General features: G+C 36.6%; 1 protein-coding gene across 2 annotated transcripts in view; it reads left to right on the top strand.

The window, feature by feature from the left end:
* The window catches only part of LOC115214755, an 81,250-nt gene extending 60,819 nt beyond the window's left edge, over nucleotides 1-20,431 (top strand). Inside the window, exons 3-4 of one of the 2 annotated variants that reach the window (XR_005000284.1) lie at nucleotides 10,040-10,312; nucleotides 19,969-20,431. Coding sequence is in view for 1 of the 2 variants with exons in the window: in XM_029783778.2 (XP_029639638.1) it covers nucleotides 10,040-10,224; nucleotides 19,969-20,004 (221 nt within the window). In the remaining variant the exon portion in view is untranslated. The remainder of the gene's footprint in view (nucleotides 1-10,039; nucleotides 10,313-19,968) is intronic. The other variant, XM_029783778.2, reaches the window with a different exon arrangement.
* Nucleotides 20,432-21,459: the final 1,028 nt, after the last annotated feature.

Genomic DNA, 21,459 nt, shown 5'->3' with positions numbered 1-21,459 from the left:
ACGCGGCATACATCTTGGTATATTAGAATGATAAGCGTGTTTAAGGCTATTGTATATAATAATGAAGAATTATCTGTACGTGGTTATCTAGCCTATTAGAAATAGCCGCCGAATTTCCCTCAATCCACATCCTACCTTCTTCAAAAATAGAAGTATACAGCGGATAGTGTTGTTATGCGTACCGTGAGTATAAAAAGAAAAAACAAGATTCCCATACCTGGAATAGATTTCATGTTAAGACAGCTCGATGGTGGCTGACCTGTGGCTAAACGATAGAAACCCTTTAACTTTCTATGAATATCAACATTAGACGTTAGAAAACACTTTGCTTCTTTTATGAAGAACTCTCCTTTGGAAATCTGAAACCCAATAAATAAATAAAAACCTTTGATTCCTACGTAGCCCTTAACTGATAATAATCGGTCTAGATGTGTTCTACGAATCAATTACATTAAGATTATATAGTTCTATGTCCCCTGTGGGATGAAGTTAAAATAATGGAGAACACCACTGGAAAACTAAAAGAAGCAGCACATATGTTAGGACACAACAACCTCCTAAGCAGACCGAGTGGAATAGCATATGGAAACCAGTATTAAGGAAGGATAGGAAAATATTAGATTTATAAGCCCAAAATTCACTCCATAATTGCCCACGGACATATGGTGTAGTGGTTAAGAGCGTGGTCTATTAACCCCAAGATTCCGACTTCTTTTCCAGGCATGACTTAAATAATAATAATAGTAATAATATAGTAATAATAATAGTATTATTCGAGACCCAGTTTCGAAATTTCTCCAAGACACCTAATGAAGGCTGAAGGATATATCAGCCGAAACGTTGTGTTAACAACAAGATGAGGACAAATATCCGTCATGTAAATAATTAAGATTATATCTTTATGATTACTATAAATGGTCATTTGGTAGCAGAAAATATCTGTTTGCGCTATTTATTACAACAAACTGGCTGAGAGTAAATTTTAATTTTGAAAAATGTCTACTTTTATCATACGAGAAAAATGCATGATTTATGGACCATGTGGGCTTCTTAACAAACAGTCTCCCTGCATGAAAGAGAATAGATACCAAGGAGGTTTCAGAGTCCGTTTCTGACTGAGAGACGCAAACCGGGCACAAAAATTACCGACAAACGGAAGAGAACCGGAAAAGGAAGATTCAAACACCCAACACGATTGAATACGATTAACTAACTAACTAACTAACTAACTAACATACTCTTTGACACATTTACGCGACGCATCCAAGTTATTCGGAATGTGTTGATATACGCTCGTTTCTCCATCGCAACAAAAGACCCTAATTCATTTGAATCTCTATTAAGGAACTAGGCTCATCTCCTCTAGAGAAATAAATCAACATCTCGGTTCCTGGAAGACAATGATATCTGAAATTAGACACAAGATACCACTACCTGTCAAAATTTCAGCCTTGTTCACCATCTTCATTTATTTCGGCACTCTGTCCAATGCAATAAATTGGTTCTTTTTAGTTTCTGACAGAAATAAATTTTAAGAATATTATTTACACAAATTTTGCAATGGAGAAAAAACAACAACTTGAGTACAGAGTATGTTTTTAATGTTTTCCAGAAAATATAAGAATACAAAGATATTTTAGAATCCTTTTTTTTAATCTGTTGCGCATTTTATGGAACTCTACTGGAACCATCTTCTGCAATGTTTTAATGCAACAATTCTTAGTTAATCAACATTTCTGAACCAAATGAAGATTGTCAAAATCTTTTCAAATCTTTGTCTTTAAATATATGAATTCATATTATTGCATCTCTTAATACCCAGCATCCGATTCTACCAAAATCTCCCCAATGAACATACCTCAGTGGAATCTAGCAATATGTTGCCTCAGATAAAAATTAGCGATGTTTTAGAGAAATCTTCATTCGGATTACATTCATTCCTTGCAGAGCATAATTGTTGTGTAGAATTACTGATGCACAAAAATATGCAGCAACATAAATTCAATGATAATCAAGATTCAGTCATTAGTTTCAAATGGTGGGGGGAGGGGAAGGCGAGAGAATGTAATATGAGAGAAAAAGGAAATCCGAGACTCCGATTTCCGTCGAGTGTCAAAGACTAGAAGCTGGGAGCTGACTTGAAAGAAAAACTGTGTTCTGAAGCCTTACTGCAATAACGAAGTAATACCCTGTCCGTGGTATGACTTGATGGAGACATTTGTCGGGTTGGTAGTGCTTTGAGATGGCAACATGGAGTGGGAAAATGAATGAAGGGCTTAAGATATAAGGGACTTTGGGAATCACGTGAAACACGAGGTTGGCAATGTACGGTACTTTCAGCAGAGATTGGATGTCCAGGAACTGAAACAGCATTCACAATATCCTACTTGGCTGGCAATAGACTTTGGAAGGACCGCAGAGTAGGGATTCATAGACTGGAGCGGAGAGTCGAAAATTTTTCATCCTGATAATTGTTCTTCAAAACAAAATACCGATCTTCATTCGAGTGTGCATATAAACATCATTATCTTCGCTTGTTCGTGTGAATTTCACAGATTTAATTTCGAGCTGGAAAGCCTTTCGTACACATGAGCAAATCAAATGTTTTGCTTGTTGATTCAGAAGTTCCTAGCGAGCTCCAAAAGATTAAGCCGTTGTCTGTCACTGAAAAGACTAAATTAAACCAAAACGCCGCTATGTCATATTATTTGGAGCAGGTTTTATTTTTAACAAGCAGTCTCTAAAGGAGCTTTGTGCATATATTAACGCACACACACACACCACACACACACACACACACACACACACACACACACACACACACACACATATACACGTATCATTTTTTACTTGTTTCTGTCATTAGACTGCACCGCTTTGAAGGGTTTTAGTAGGACAAATCGACCGCAATGCATATTTATAAAGACTGATACTTATTCACTATATTTTTTTCTGAATCACTAAATTGCGGACGTAAACAGAGTAACATCGGTTGTCAAGCACTGGAGGAGAACACACACACACACGACAGGCTTCTACACAGTTTTCGTCTACTAAATCCACTCATCCACTCACAAGGCTTTAGTCGACCTGGGGCTATGGTAGAAGACACTTAGCCAAAGTGTCCCGCAGCAGGATTGAACCCACAACGACGTGGTTGTGAAACGTGTGGCTTCTTAACCACACAGCCATATTCACCTCAAGCATTTGAAAATTTATTTATTTTCTGTCTGCATCTTGTGCTTGTAAAAGGGAAGCTGAGAAGGGAGACGGAGAATAGAGATTTGATGTAGACAGAAGTAGGTTAAGAGAGAGCAGTAAATATGGAGAGTGAGAGCTGGGATGGTGGAAGTGTAAACTGGATATAAATAAGTGGGGGGGGGGCTTAAGGAAAGTATAGGCATACGTAGCAAAGTTTGTAAGGTGATGGCGTCTTCGGTGAGATTATTCCCTCATTTTATCTGTTTTTTGAAGTGTTTCCAAATGAACCTTAGTAAATAAACTGAAATTCCTTACCATTGGAAACAGAGAATACACGAAAGAGATAAAATGATCCTTTGAATACATGCTCTATATCCAAAGGGAAACCGAGATATTTTACTTCAGGTTATTAATTTTATTACTTGGAAAAAGAACTACGAGTTTTAAAAAACACTTGCATTCATGATGTCGTTAATGACGAAGCAGCCAGTAAAAGAGGGAATTTGTTAAACAGGAACGGCAAATTGCTGCTGTGGACAAGAGAAGCAGTAGAAATCAGAAAGCTTCCCCAACTGAGAAAATTCTTTATCATTATACGTACCCTAAAAAAAGACAGAGTGATTATTTATTGCACTTTATTCAAGATTTTGTAACAGAGGGCAGAACTAATGAAGATGTTTTCTACATTGCACCGCATGATAATAAGCGAATGCTTATTATTCGCGTTCTACCACGACATAGAAGTCTGGGAACATGAATTAGCTTTTAATGATGGCACCAACCAAGCTCATGGGAAGATTACTGGCGATGCTAAAGCTAAAATACAAAGTTTAGATGAGTTGCCATATGCGTGTGTATGTATGTATGTATGTATGTATGTGTATATATATATATAATATATATATATATATATATATATTATATATATATATATATATATATATATATATATTATATATATATATATATATATATATATATATATATATATATATATGTATATGTGAGTGTGTATATATATATATATATATATATATAGAGAGAGAGAGAGAGAGAGAGAGAAGAAAGAGGTGGGGAGGTAGGTGACTTAATGGTTAGGGATTTTCGGCTCATGATCGTAAGGTTGTGAGCTCGATTCCTGGCGGCGCGTTGAATCCTTAAGCAAGACACTTCATTTCACATTGCTCCAGTCCTCTCAGCTGACAGAAATGTGTTGCGCCTGTATTTTAAAGGAGTCAACCTTGTCGTATTCTGTTTCACGCTGAGAACTACGTTAAGGTTACGCGTATTTGTTGAGTTCTCAGTCACTTTGAACGTTAATTTCACGAGCAACACCTTCCGTTGATCGGATGAACTGGAACACTCGTCGTCGTAGCCGACGGGGTGCCAGTAATATATATTTTTGGTGGGTCATCTTTACTTTGTTATCTCCCCTACTTCGTCACTCTCCTGTGTGGCCCTTCTGTCCGGCAGTCACCATGATAGATCGTTAGCCACTACACACATTTTTTTTTCTTTTCTTGTTTTTTTTTTCTGTGTCCCTTTCTGTAGAAGAGCGTAGGCTCGAAACGTAAAAGAGTTTTTCAATTCCTGAGCGTTATACTAATACATCTGTTTGTTTTGTACACCACCTGTCTTCGTCTTTTGTTTTTTTTTCGTGAACTCTTCCTATATATATATATATATATTATATATATATATATATATATATATATATATATATATATGATAACAAAATAATGAATAAAACATATGCATATATGCATACATATATGTGCGTACCTACATCTATATGTACATATACATACATATATGAGTACAGGACACCAAAAAAACGTCGAACACAATGAGAAACGAAAACATAAAAACAAAACCAAGGAAACGGACAATTTTTTTCTTTTGGCGGATAAAATTACTGAATGTTAGAGTGGAAACACTTTTGACGCCAGGGTTAGATGACAGGCTCTAAATCATCGGATAGAATTTTTGAACTAATTCTAATGCTAATGCCTTACCTCATCTCAGCAAAGGCCCACTGCATGGTGCTAAGCTTATCGACAGAGATTTAGCAATCTCCCGCATAACTGCATAAATTACCATTGGTTACTGATGAGGCAGATGATGTACTAATACCGAGATTTACTCACAAGTGGTACAACACTAGCCCTCCCATTATCGCCTGACGGCGCCCTGGCGACGCCCTGGCAACGCCCTGGCGACTACATAATGTCGAGGCAAAAAGCCTATATTTCGTTATGTCGACTGAATATTGTTATTAAAAAGAGATAAAAGGCGGCGAGTTGACAGAAACGTTAATGCGCCGGGCGAAATACTTAGCGGTATTTCGTTTGCCGCTACGTTCTGAGTTCAAATTCCGCCGAGGTCGACTTTGGCTTTCATCCTTTCGGGGTCGATTAAATAAGTACCAGTTACGCACTGGGGTCAATATAATGGACTTAATCCGTTTGTCTGTCCTTGTTTGTCCTCTCTGTGTTTAGCCCCTTGTGGGTAGTAAAGAAATAGGTATTTCGTCTGCCGTTACGTTCTGAGTTCAAATCCCGCCGAGGTCGATTTTTACCTTTCATCCTATCGGGGTCAATAAATCAAGTATCAGTTGAGTACTGGGGTCGATCTAATCGACTGGCCCCCACCTCCAAAAGTTCGGGCCTTGTGCCTAGAGTAGAAAAGAATACCAGTGGTTTAGTACGTCCTTAAGTATAAACAATAAAAACGTTGTTCTTCGAGGACGTTCAGCATAGCATGAAATGGATTTAGGGACCACAGGAACCCGTAATATATTAGAAGAACGGTGTAAATATTTGATGTAAACTTCGAAGTGAGCCATTCTATATACTGTAGCATATTGTGAACTACAACCTGTAGCATATTGTGAAATAAGGTGTATATATATATATATATACACGCGCGCACACATGCACATTCATTAATTATCATTAATTACAGTCTTAATAAGATTAGCCTATTCATGTCTAAACCGTATTCGGGTTGCTTTTAATAATTACAGCGAGCGATACACAACCCCACCCGGCGTCGCCTATTCATCAAATGGTTTTTAGAAGAATAGAAATACAACAGCTTCCCTGACACAGAAATTCCCAAATAGATCATTTATTTTTAGTTTTTATCTTTTTTTAACCATTCCATTTTTTATCTGCCCCTTTGGAACTTCGAAAAACTGTTTGGAAACTGATTCTTCGCCACAGGGTAACTTACTGTGTTAATTACCTCCCCTTTAAAGCTGTCCCTCTTACATACAAAGGACAATTTAGTTTCCAGAACCCACATTTGATTCCTTTACACTTTATTAGTATTATCAAAACCCCTTTATTTTAATTCGCCACTGTTCTTGTTTGCTTGTTACAAAACTCATTTCCTCCATTTCAGTAACAGCATCAGACTCTCTCACAACCAAATGCCACATATCAGAGGCGGTTTCAAGTAGTGAAAGTGTAGCCCCAGAATGGCCGCAGCTTTCGAGCTGAAATTGATAATAAAATAACGAAAGCGATTTCCTTTAACTCTCAGTAACCCACCAATTTTTATAGTTTTTTCTTTTTTATATTCAAGATTTGTTTCCCAGATCTGTGTCTTTTGTTTAGCTTTAAAATATACCAGTCATTCACAGTATTTTTATTTTTGATTGCTATTATAGTGTACTGATTGTTACACTGGGATGGTTTGTTCCCAATCATCTATACCTTGCTGTCTAATTCTCATTTAGTCTCGGAAAGAAATCAATAAGATTTAGCCTGTCTAGTTCGAGCCCTTTCTACAATCGTGCGACGTTTTATGTATGTGTGCGTATACACACACACACACACACACACACACACACATACATATATATATATATATATATATATATATATATATATATATATATATTATATATATATATATATATATATATATATATATACATATATGTGATTCGATTGGTTGATGTAAGTGACCCACTTCTACACTTTACAGCAGCAATTTGAAAATCTGTGTGTGCGCCGTACAGAAGTTCGGACGGAAGCAGTTTATTGTTGTATGAATATATACACGTTTGCATACACTCATAGATGCATACACACACACACACACACACACACACACACAACACACACACACATACATACATATATATATACATATATATATACATATATATATGTATATACATACATACATATATACATACATATATATATATATATACATATATATATGTATATACATACATACATATATACAAACAGATATATATGTATATATACATACATACATATATACAAACATATATACATACATATATATATGCATACATATATTTATATATTTATATATATACACACACACATATACATACTATATATGTGCACATATACGTGCGTGTGACTGTTTTTATGAGTCTGTTTATGAGTGTTTGTGCGTATATTATTAATTCATCTCATTTCTTGTCTACGTGCCCCGGCACTTTAGTCTTAAATTTTATTGATGTGTAGTCTAACTTTCTAACAACTTTTCTGCTCTCGTAAAGAAACCACCGGGCTTCTTCTTTGGGGGTGGGAAAGGTTTGTAAAGAAATAGCATAAATAATGAAAATAATGTATCACCTTTTTAAGGTAAGAATCAAAATTTATATCGGTTTTAATATGACAAACGTTATTTGTAGAGTGGCAGACAGTCAACTAAGGTGCGCAATCATTTCTGAAATTACAAGTGATCAAAGAGAAAATTATTGAAGAAGTCGCCAACAGAAATAAAAATATGCAAATAAAGTTAATCATTCATTATGTCAAGGAAATTGTTCAGTTAACACCGTGTCTGACCCGCAGAACATGGTTTTTATACTTTCGCATCGATTAATGGAGATAGTTTCACTTTTTGTCATTTTCAAAGCTCACGAAACTAATAAACTGTATAACCTAATGTATTTATATATGTACGTCTGTTTGAATTCGTTAATGTGTGTCGCGTTGATGTGTTGTCTAGAATTTCTAAGAACATATATGTGGAGTTATTCTTCAAACTTCATTGGCATATCGACAAAAGTTAACCCACGAAACTGGATTGCCACGCATGGCATGGATCTAAGAAATGCAACTTAGGCGAAGCTGAAAGGTCATATATTCCTTTTAGAGCTAAGAATCCCACATCACTACTGAATTCCAGATCCAAAATTTCCAGCAAATGCAAACATATGGACAAATTTCTTTTAGCAAACTAGGAGACACCACCCTCACCGGACTGAGCAGCCATCTTGCAGACTTTGGACCCCTTTCCGAGGAATTATTCTACAACTAGCTTAATTGTGGATTTGCGGTCAAAAGGGACATTTTCATTCTTTTGATGCTTTTATTCACCCTTCCACAATTTGCATCTACCTTCTTCTCGTTTTTTTTTCTCGTGATTCCTTTTATACCAGTCTCCTGATTTGTAAATTGAATATACCATGTGCTCAGAGCCCAAAGATCGTGCAGAGGCACAAGGTATGTTAGAAAAATCTGTCTAAACCCGCGTCAACTATGCAAGAGATTGTTATTAGCTCGTATCGTTACGTTCTATACATTAAATATATATATATATATAATCAAAATAAGCAACAGGATATCAAGTAGTGATGCAGTACGACCGTTTCAAGCGGCTCCATTTAATTGATTAATGCAATCATTACATCAATTTAAATACAATACCATCTTCAGCTGCACAAATAAATAAATAGAATTTTAACATGTAGGACACATTAATATAATTTTTCTCAAATATTTTAACAGAGCAAGAATGTGGAAGAAATTCATGTTGTCGTTATTGTAGCTAAGAATAGACTACACTTCCAAGAATCACATGAAGACTATTGGGGTCATAGTATTGTAAGGGATTGTAATTCATTTCTAACTCATTTATCTCTTTATCAACTACTAAATCTAAAACAAGAAGGCTGTGTCTATTTCGAATATAAGACAAGAGTGAGTTGATAGCTCATGGCTAGGTACGGTCATGAATATTATCATATGTATCCCTTTTACTTAGGGAGGAAATAAGACATTAGGAGTAGTCAGTTGGATATAAGTAACTGTCTATAAAAAGAGGTTGGGTAGGAGAAGACTTTAAATCATGATGTTAATTACCAGTTAGAGGGGCAAGACGGTATATATATATATATATATCGGGAGGAAGGGCTTAAGTATAGTGCACGAAACGGTGGAATTTATTTTAGATTATTTGAAACATAAGGTATATAATTTTTTAATACATATGCATTTTAGTAACGCTGTAAAAAGTAGACGGAAAATGGACGATCTTTCAGCGAGATTAGTGAAATAGATTCCTTTTTCTGTCCACGGAGAGATAACACGCGGTGAAATCACATCATTGACTTTTTCCAGCGAGGATTACTTTGTATATTTATTTAAAACGTTTAAGGACTTAAAGACCGTTGGAGTTTGGTTAGTGGAAGATTTGACTGTTATTTCAGGCAAATCAAGTAACCACAAAGGGCGTCCATGCTTCATTTGCCTATTATGTTGTTGATCTTGTTATTATTGTTTTAGCTCCAGTCCATCTCTGATCGGATATGTTAATGATGACAACCAGCGTTCCATTCGTGACCATCTCTTAGTTATAATGCATTTCAGAGAACATTATCCAATATGCCTGATCTTTCTGAAGAAGATATGGTGTGATTTTTAGAGGATTTGGTTGCTATTTCTTACAGGCAAATTGATAATGTAAGGTTTTCTTCATTAGCGCCAGTTTCCATAGATTTTGACCGCATTGTTCTTTTTCTGTATTTATTTATACATCTATATATATTTTTCTTCTATTTCAGGAAATGGTAAAAGAAGTTCGATGGATGTGTCAAACCGTGACGAACAGTTGATGAAAATCCTTTCAAGAGGATTAGATCAACGGGCCATACGCAGTGAAATTGATGACGACACAGTTCTTCCCCTAGAAAAGTCTTACGAACGAGCAGTGAAACAGAACGATTTTTCACCCGTAATTAAGAGACTGGTAATGAATTAATACATTATAAATAGACGTCGAAACAATGATAAGTTATAGAAAAAAAACAAAAACAAAGGAATGGTTTGAGACCCGTGTATGTATATATGAATATATATTTGTCTATGTGTATATATGTGTGTGTAAGGGGTGGGGTAAATCTTTTCAGACTAAGACTAAGTTTCCATTGTTTACTTCTAAGTTCTAATACAATCTGTCGGTTATAACTCCTGACAGAAATGCTTTACATTGTTTTATGGTGACGGGGCGGAATTTCATCGCAGAATGTATAGAAACAGGAACGGAAACAGAAGGAGATCCAGTCCAATGTTCGAACAATTCGTCTTCCGGTCCATCGTCCTGGACTCGTACTTTCTTTATCAACTCTGAAAGGAGGAAAATTAAATTTGACCTTAGAGGGATTTGATCTCAAGGCGCAGAGAATCGAATCAGAACAAATACCACAAGACATTCCATCATACACTCTAACGACTCGGCTAATTTGCGCACATCCATCCATCCATCCATATGCAAACCTCTGTACTAGACATACACACACCAAATACCGTAGCTCCAGAGAATTGAAGCTTCTAATTCACATACTGTAGTATTTAACGGTTTAATATCAGCGGGATGTGAACGGGAATCTCAGACAGTATCAAGATATAATGTATATGTAAAACTACGTAGCAAACATACACATATGGCAAAATTAATTATTTCTCAGTAAATGAGAAAATGAACTCACAGAAATAGCACAGAGTGGCCGGTGACACGTATTTGAATTGCAAAAATGAATATGGGTATAGCAAATAACATACAAAATGAATTCTTGAATTATCAGAAATCCCGTAGCTTGTGCTTGCCCATGTGTGCGTGTGCCTGTATGTATGTATGTATGTATGTATGTATGTATGTATGTATGTATGTATGTATGTATGTATGTATGTATGTATGTATGTATGTATGTATGTATGTATGTATGTATGTAAAATGTTCTTGCACAGGCATTGCACGATAATAACATTGATTAAGCATTGTGCAATGGCCATACTCGATAACGAGGGGACAGCCACCATGTATGCATGTATGTGTGTGTGTGTGTGTGTGTGTGTGTGCTTGTGTGAGTGTGTGTGTGTGTGAAAAACAAAAGAACAGATTTCGGTTCTCGCTCCTTATTTGGGCCTCATCAGAGATGCCTATATAACTGGGCTTTGCGTAGTTTCCATCAACCAAATTTTACTCCTAAGTAACTACTGCAACAATCGCAGCCTATTCTAGAAGATAGAAATGCGTGGCGACGTGCAGTGATGCCAGAACAGCGAGATTACAAAGGGACAGCATAACCACACAGCTATGTCAATGGCCGTAATAATCGATTACAGTCAGAAGCCATTTCTCTGTTGATACTCTTGAAGAAAACGGCAACTGTATAACTCTCATTTCCTCATCCTTTGAAATCAATAGCTTTGATGTCCTTCGCTTGGTAGCAGTGAGCGATACTGTTGATTGTTAAGTGTCAATTAGTCACCCAGTGAGCGGTGGTGGTGGTGGTGCGGGGGGAGGCGATGAGCAGGAAATTAAATTGTTTTATATCAACATTTCTGTGTATATGTGTATGTACGTAAACATAGGTACACATATATACGTATGTCCTTTTTTTATGTCAGTGTGTGTGTGTGTGTGTGTGTGTGTGTGTGTGTGTGTGTGTGTGTGTGTGTGTGTGTAAATCCAACACTTTCATCTATATAATGCTATGCCATACATTAAATATACAGACACACATAGAAAGGGAGGGAGAGACAGACAGACAAAAAGAGATGATGTTTTGTTAACTCAGTGAAGAGAGTGTATTTGCTTTTTAAAGTGTAAAGTGTTAGTACAATAATATATATTTGTTGTGCTGATGACGCTTTTTGAGGAAGAAACGTGTCTACAGCTGTCTTCGTCTCTTCAAATAATCAAAATCCTTTTCTTAAATGGCAAGTCAATTTTGGAGGATTCATGATTCTTGAGTTAGCTCCCCGGGAGCGAAGACATTTCTAATAATTCAATAATGTATTTTGTATATTATTTGATAGACCCATATTCATCTTTGCTGTTCAAATATGTGTCACCGGCCACTCTCAGCTATCTCTATCAGCTCGTTTTCGTTTTATGCGTAATTGTGCGTGTGTGTGTGTGTGTGCGTGTGCGTTTGTGTTTGCGTGTGTATGTGTGTGTGTGTGTCTGCGTGTGTATGTGCGTGTACGTGTGCGTATGAGTCTGCGTGTGTGTGTGTATGTGCGGCTGAGTGTGTGTATGTGCGGCTGAGTGTGTGTATGTGTGTGCATGTGTGTGTGTATGCGTGTGAATGCACGCGCGTCTGCGTCTACGTATATGTGTGTGTGCATGTATGTGTGCGCACGTCTGCGTCTGCTTGTGTGCGTATGTGTATGTGTCCGTGTGTGTATGTGTGTGTGTGTGTGTTCGTGTATGTATGCGGAGGAAGCATCGCATTTCCATTTGTTTCAATGGAAGTGTTCTTTATATTACTACCAATATCATTGCCGTGTTTAAGGGGCCAGCTGGCAGAATCGTTAGTGTACCGGGCGGCGGCGGTAAAATACGTTCTGAGTTCAAATTCCACCAAGGTCGACTTAGCCTTTCATCCTTTCGCGGCCAATGAAATAAGTACCAATTACACGATGGGGATCGATGTAATCTACCTACATCCCTCCCCAAAAATTTCATGCATACTGCCTGTAATAGAAAGTATTATTATTATTGTTGTTGTTGTTGTTGTTGTTATTATTATTATATTATTATTATTATTATTATTATTATTATTATATTATTATTATTGAGTGAGAGAGCAGTACATGCCATCAAAGTGACACTGGGGTAAAATATACAAGGCTCAGCATACCCATCACGACTACCCGTCTGATAAGGGTACACCAGGCACATGCATCACAACCATATGTGCTCGACATGGTGAGCTTATATGAAGATAAATAGCACATGACCTTGCAGGTGGGGCCCAGATAGAATTTTCTTCTGGTCGAGTAACCCATCCCGCTCAAAAGGTCCCTGAATAAGGGTTGTTTAAGGATGTTGAATGAAACACCCATGTTTCCAGAGGTAAATTATTCAAACCCCAAAGAATCCCTCTCAACACATGGCTGTGATGCTCTCCCACTACTTCTGCTCGTGATCAGAGATGCACATATCGTCAGCCACTAAGGAACATGGCCAACTGGTTAAGGTCAAACAACTGACAAGCAAATCTGTGATATTGAGAAGAATATTTGCTGTAGCCCATTTTTTATACCAAGACAAAACAATGTACATGATAACACTTCCAATCAGAAGCCATGCGAGCCAACGCCTGGTACTGCATCAGGGCATTTATTATTATTATTATTATTATTATTATTATTATTATTATTATTATTATTATTATTATTATTATTGTGACAAGGAAAAAGTTTGACAGTAACCACGAAGTTCCAGCTCTGTGGTCTTCTCAGACATAACCAAAACTTTCAAATAGTTGTGAGCCTTTCACCTGTAAAAACAAAGGCGTTGAGAAATATCAACTGAAAAGTATTGAAATAAAATAAATGCGCCCTTTTAAAGCCTAGCCAGGCTCAGGGGCCCGGTTTCCCGGTTTCTATGGCGTATGTGTTCCCCAGCTGGACGGGAAGCCAGTCCATCGCAGCGTTACTCATTTTTGCCAACTGAGTGGAGTGGAGCAATGTGAAATGAAGTGTTTTGTCCAAGAGCACAATCCGTCGCCTGGTCCAGGAATCGAAACCACAATCATACGATCATGGTGCTGAAACCCTAACCACTAAGCCTCGCGCTTCTACTAAATAAATGCGCCCTTTTAAAGCCTAGTCAGACTCATGGCCCAGTTTCCCGGTTTCAATGGCGTATGTGTTCCCTAACTGGACGGGACGCCAGTCCATCGCAGCGCTACTCATTTTTGCCAACTGAGTGGACTGGAGCAACGTGAAATGAAGTGTTTTGCTCAAGAACACAATGCGTCACCCGGTCCAGGAATCGAAACCACAATCTTACGATCATGATGCTGACACTCTAACCAGTAAGCCACGCGCCTCCACGAAAAGTATTTAGAGGGCCTTTAATTTAATGTTTCTGTCGTTATATATTAAAAGCTATAAATGAGACCAAACAGATGTGTATAAATGTATGTTTTTACTTCGAGCTTTATTTAAGTTCTTCTTGAGAGAATTCAAGCCGATCGCTAACAACACGACAAGACTTTTTCAGTTGAGATCCCGGTGTTTGTGAATGTGTGGTTGAGTTGGTGTGTTGGTTGAACTGTCGATACACACACCCAAGTGTATGCATCTCTTCATCTAAAGAATCTCAGAAGAAGAATTTTAGGAATGACTCACAAATCTTCACTGTGCCACTAATACGTTGGATTTGGAAAATCTGCGTCAGTTCTTTTTTGTTTTTGTTTTATTTTTCTTCGAAAAATCTAGAATTTCTAGGGTTTTGTGTAAATCTGAAGGTACATATCCTAATGCATCTATGAGAATTTATAGTCAAGGTGCAGGAGCTGTAAGTGGCGCAGTAATTCGCTATAGATATTCTCTTTTTCCTGGATGTTTAATGTATGTATGTATGTATGTATGTATGTATGTATGTATGTATGTATGTATGTATGTATGTATGTATTTATGTATGTATGTATGTATGTATGTATGTATTTATGTATGTATGTATGTATGTATTTATGTATGTATGTATGTCAATATTCAGTTTATATCAAGATTTCTTGCCAATAGAGAAAGAACCGGTTTCTAACCTAGATCCAAGGCTCCTTCATTGGAATTTCAACATCAACAACAGGATATTTTTGTATGTATGTATGTACGTACTTATGCATGTTTGTGTGTGTGTGTGTGTGTGTGTGTGTGTGTGTGTGTTTGTTAATTGTAATTGTTAATGTTTTCCTGTTCGTTTTTTAATTCCAAAGTCTTAAGTGCAAATATTTCCATTTAAAGTATAGAATTCTTATTAAATAATCAGAATTTCAATTTCATTATTTTATTATTATTTTGTTATTTCACTACTTTATTATCATTATTATTTTTTTATTATTGATTTATTTCTCCCTGAAAATAATGAACTATTGATTATGATAATTCCGATAAGCACAACTTCCTTTGCAATTACGTTTTTTTTTTCAACCGATTTGTTGTTGTTGTTGTTGTTGCTGTTTGTAGTCGAGTAAATTGCATTAAGATAACGAACGATCGACCCCAGCCATGCAGTCTCGCTAAAGCGTCGGGAAAAATTTACATTGTGACATTCGTTTCGGCACTTTCTGTTCTCGGTTCAAATCCTTCCTTCCTCTCCTGCTGAGATGACGAAAATATAATTATTATGGCGGTTATCTGTTTGTTAATAAAGGGTTCGGAGTTGCATTATGGCTGCGGACAAAATGCTTGCCGGTGTTTGTTCCGGCTCTTTACATACTTAGCACCCAAAGATCAAGTGTTGGTGTTAAGCCCCGCGACGGATTAAGTCTACCACCCAAATTAGTCGGTGGAGAATTTAAATCGAGAACATAAACGAACCAAAACTAATGCCACAAGACATTCTCTCAGAGGCCCTCACAGTTTCACTAGTTCACCACCCAGAATTGATATTTATTTGGCCACCCCTATAAAGACGGTCAGTCACTGCACTTGTAACGTTTCGACTTGTGCGTGTGCATATTTACATACTTGGATGTCTTTGGTTTTAGATATGAGTGTCATTTATTAAATTGAAAAATCTACCTGCATTTGTAGACATGCGCAAACTTGCACATGGACGGAGAAATCAATATGAGAACATAGAAAATAAAACTAGAAATCGGAATATAAAAATAATTTCAACTGGCATCCACGAAGGTAAAAAGGAATCACGACGAACAGACAGCTAAACTTGGTTAAAGTCACATGCCAAAGGTTGGGTCGGTAACTAAGATGAAGAGGTGATGCGTTAAGTATTCGCTCTTCGTAGGGTGGAGGTAGGTTAAGTAGTTACCTGCATCAAACTAACACCTGGAACTGAATTACTTTGGCTTCATGAGACGTACGTTTTTCTTTCATTTTATATTTTTTCTAGTGTCAGTCATTTGACTGCGGCCATGCTGGGGCACCACCTTGAAGAATTTTAGTCGAACGAATCGACCCCCAGTACTTATTATTATTATATTATTATTATTATTATTATTATTATTATTATTATTATTATTGTTGTTGTTGTTGTTGTTGTTGTTATTGCCTTTGTACAGTTTCTAATGCTGGAGATGTACTACAGTGTCAGCTGTTCACTACCAGTGAACTAAGGTAACACCTCTTATTTTTCGAGTACCTTCCGGAGTATTCGAGCGGTTCCAAGCAGTGCTGTTTTCTACAAGTGCTCCACTCTTATTGAAACCCCTATTTATTCCACGTACTTCTCGAGATTTTTGCTCACTATTCCCAGGGCTCCGACAATTATTGGTACTACTGCGACCTTTTTCATCGACCACAACTGCTTAACTTCCCAAGCTAACCTGTCATATCTCTCGACTTTTCTTTCTTCCTTATCGCATACCTTGTTGTCAGCTGGACATGCTATATCTATGATCCAGCATAGTTTGTTTTCTTTCTCAATTAAGACTATGTCTGGCTTCCTATTCTCAATCTCATGGTCGCAGAAAATCTCGAAGGAAATCTCTGTGTTAGACCGAAAATAGAAAGGTGAGCTTAAAAGTGAACAAAAATACAGGGCGCTGAAAAGGAAGTATAATATTGAAAGAAAGGGCCTGAAAGTAGTAGTGGAGGAACTGAAACAGCGCCTCGTTGCAAACAAAGCAATGATGGTAAGATACGACCAAAGAATGAAAGGTTAGCACCAGAATAGGTTATTCAGAATAGATCAGAAGAGATTGTACAAAGAAATAAATGGCGGGTGTACAGATGAAAAGTTGATACCAGATAACATTGAAAGTCAAAGGTTTTGGAGTGACATCTGGAGCAAAGACAAGGAGTACAAGAAGGATGCTGAATGGTTGCAAGAACTGAAACAAACAGTAGTCGGTCCAAAACAGGCAGAACTAGTCATTTCAGTTAGAGAAGTGAAGAAAATCAGCAAAAAAAAAATGGGCATCTGGAAGGCCCTGGGACCAGATGGAGTTCAAGATTACTGGATCAAAAGATTTGGTGAATGTCATGCACGAATAGCTGCACAATTCAACACCTTGTTAAATGCCGACCAAGTAACACCAGAGTGGTTGACATTGGGTAGGACAATGCTGTGCCTGAAAAACATCGAAAAAAGCAATATGGTAGACAATTACAGGCCGATATCCTGTTTGCCACTTATGTGGAAGTTATTGACTGGAATACTCGCAGAGTCAATGTACGAACATCTAGAAAATATGGAGTCCTGCTACATGAGCAGAAGGGTTGTAAGCGTAAATGCGGAGGTACCAAGGATCAACTCCTGATAGATAAAACTGTATTCAGAGACTGCAGGAGGAGGAAAAGTAACTTAGCCATGTCATGGATCGACTATCGTAAGGTGTACGATATGATCCCACATTCTTGGATAATGGGGTATATGAACCTGTTTGGGATTGCATCGAATTTTGAGCGATTGCTTGGAAAAAGTATGGCGAATTGGAGGACGGACCTGACAGCATACGGAAGAAGTTTAGGGACAGTAGAAATTAGGAGGGGCATCTTCCAAGAGGACTGCCTGTCCCCACTGATCTTTGTACTGGGCTTGATACCACTAACACTGATTCTGAGGAAAGCGAAAGCTGGGTATGTATTCAAAAGCCGTCAGCAAAAAGTCAATCATTTGTTATTCATGGATGACCTCAAACTTTATGGTGAAGGTGAAGCCCAAGTCATTTTCCTGGTTGATACGGTGTATACGTTCAGTGCTGATATCAGAATGGAGTTCGAACTGAGAAAGTGTGGCGTGTTAGTACTGAAAAGAGGCAAAATGAAATGTATGGACGGACTAACGATACCGTCGTAGGAAGCAGATAGAAGAGACGGGCTATAAGTACTTGGGGATTTTGGAAATGGATGAATTAATGGAGAAGGAAATGACAGAAAAATTTAAGATGGAGTACTTACGCAGACTGAGACTGATCCTTAAGTCGAAATTAAATGGACGGAATAAGATCGAAGCTATCAACACCTGGGCAGTTTCACTCCTTAGATATGGAGCAGGGATAATCGCATGGACAGTAGACGAACTAAACAGCTTAGACAGAAAGACAAGGAAGTTGCTTACTAGATATGGGTCGCTCCACCCAAAAAGTGACACATGCAGACTGTATGTACCAAGAAAAAGAGGAGGGTAGACGACTGATTGGACGCGAACACAGCATTAGAGCAGACGAAAACAACATAGCATAGTATGTAAAAATGCCACAGAACCGCTATTGTTAGAAGTAAGGTCAGGCTTGTGTAGGATAAAAGATTGCAAAGGTAAAGCACAATATAAGAAATTGAATACGAATGAAACTGAAAATAGGTGGGTAAAGAAAAGAATGCATGGTCAATTTCATAGGGTTGTTGAAGATAAGACAGAGAAAAAAGATGGCTGTGGATGACTAAAAGTGATCTAAAACCGGAAAAAGAGGCTCTAATCTGTGCTACCTAAGAGCAGGCATTAAGAACAAACTACATAAAATACAGAACAGACAACACATCAGAAAGTGATAAGCGCAGAATCTGTGGAAAAAACGGTGAAACCGTATGGCATGTTACCAGCCAATGCACTCCACTAGCCCAGAAGGAATATAAGAGACGCCATGACAGTATAGCTAGGCTTGTCCATTGGACACTTTGCAACAAGTATGCACTTGACAGAACAAAAAATTATTATTATTATTATTATTATTATTATTATTATTATTATTATTATTATTATTATTAGAGCTTGGTACTTATTTTATTGGTTTCTTTAGCCGCACCACTAAGTTACGGGAAACGTAACACACCAGCACTTGTTGTCAAGGGATAGTGGGGGATAAACAGACACACATACACATACACACACACACACAAACACACACACACACATACACATACACACACCTATATATATATATATATGCACACAAACACACATGCACACACAGGTTATATATGATGGGCATTTTTTCAGTTTCCGTCTACCGAATCTACTCACAAGGCTTTGGTTGGCCCGAGGCTATTGTAGAAGACACTAGTTCAAAGTGCCACGCAGTGGGACTGAAACCAGAACTACGTGGTTGGGAAGCAAGCGTCTAACCACACAGCCATGCTGAATCTTCCTGGTTAATTAATTCAGTGTAACATATTAATTAATGATGCTTAAAAATTATTCGTGTGCATACCTATCACCTTCTTCTTTCTCTCATCACTTATTAATTAGAGTAACTAATTAAGCTAAAATACTAACGAGCTAACCTCTACGTGGTCTCAGCCTAATAAAAACTATCATTTTAACCTGATTCAAATCAAATTCCAGAACCTAAAATATATTGTGTCGAACGCAAAACATAAAACAGGATGATCACGGCTGGAGAGTCTTTTTACCATAGAGCTGACATGGAATTTAACAACAACAATAACTAAAATGACAAAAATATTCGCGTCAAACTAGTTTTGATTAATTTATTTAATTGTTAAATTAATAACAGATATAATTAATTGATTGTTAATTTTCTTTGCTTTTTTTTTTAATTATTTCTTTCAGGCGAAAATCATTTTGTCTGAAGAATCGCAGAACTGAAAAAAGACGAAAACGAACACAAAAACCAACCAATACCGAAACAAAAAATTCAACAAAAAACAAAACTACAACTCACATCAATAAAATAATAAAATTTTAAAAAAATAATTATGATATCATGAATATGAACTTCTTTTCCTTTCTTCCTTCGTTACTTTTCCATTACATTGTATTTACAGGGACTGATTGATTCAACGCCATTTTACGTTACGAAACATTCTACAATTTAGCCAAAATATGACGATAAAGCCACATCAAATATTGCACTACAGTTAATAATAATAATAATAATAATAATAATAATAATAATAATAATAATAATAATAATAATAATAATAATAATAATAATAATAATAAGGCCACAATAGCTGAGAAAGTTTCTAAGATCCAGATGGAAACTCTAGCACCATAAGAGAAAAGAAAAATCGAAAAAGAAAAAGATGGTCATAAACATAGGTCGCCATACAAATCTACTTTCTACTTTCACTTTCTCTTTCAACCCCCACCCCACCTCTAACAGCCATGCTGGAATACTTATAGACACACGTTGATTACTTTGATTCTAAGGAAAGTTTCTTTTCCCCCATTTTGTTTCCTGCTTTTTTTCTTCAATCGTAATTCAAAATTCTCCAGAATATATATTTTTGTAAATGCTCTTCAATTACAAGGCACACATACATAAAACATATATATATACTTTATATATGTGTGCGTGTGTGTGTATGTGTGTATGTGTACGCGTATGTATATATATATATATATATATATATATAATATATATATATATATAATATATATATATAGGTCAAATACATAAGCAGCCAATCAGAAACGTATTCGTATTTCTGTATTAGAGACAGGCATACTTACATACACCACACCATTATATTTTGATATTCTGAATCCAAAAGAAGATCGACGTTTGCAAACAGTATGTAATTGTATTTCAACAATACATGTCTACGACAGCGCTAGCATACGTATAGACATATCGTATGCCCTGGCATACAAACTCATGCATGCATATTTAGGTACACACGCACACACACACGCACGCACACTCACATAAATGTGCACATGCATTCAAACATGCGCACAAACAAACGCATAGATATTTAGAACGCAAACGCATATATATGAAGGACTTGATTTGTGAAAAACATGAGTTTTAAGGTCTAATCTCACTCTTTCTACAACTATTACGCTTTCTCTTTCTCTCTCTCCCTCTCTCTCTCTCTCTCTAGCTACCTTACTTTGTCATATATGCATAGACACACATATACATACATAAATGTATATACATACATACATACATACATACATACATACATACATACATACATACATACATACATACATATATATATATATAATATATATATATATATTATATATATATATATATATATATATATATATATATATTATATATATATATATAATTAATAACTTTTG

Source organism: Octopus sinensis, linkage group LG8 (genome assembly GCF_006345805.1).
Source record: "Octopus sinensis linkage group LG8, ASM634580v1, whole genome shotgun sequence".
NCBI lineage: Eukaryota > Metazoa > Mollusca > Cephalopoda > Octopoda > Octopodidae > Octopus > Octopus sinensis.
The sequence above is the reverse complement of the archived record's forward strand: the minus strand, read 5'-3'. Positions and strand labels throughout refer to the sequence as shown.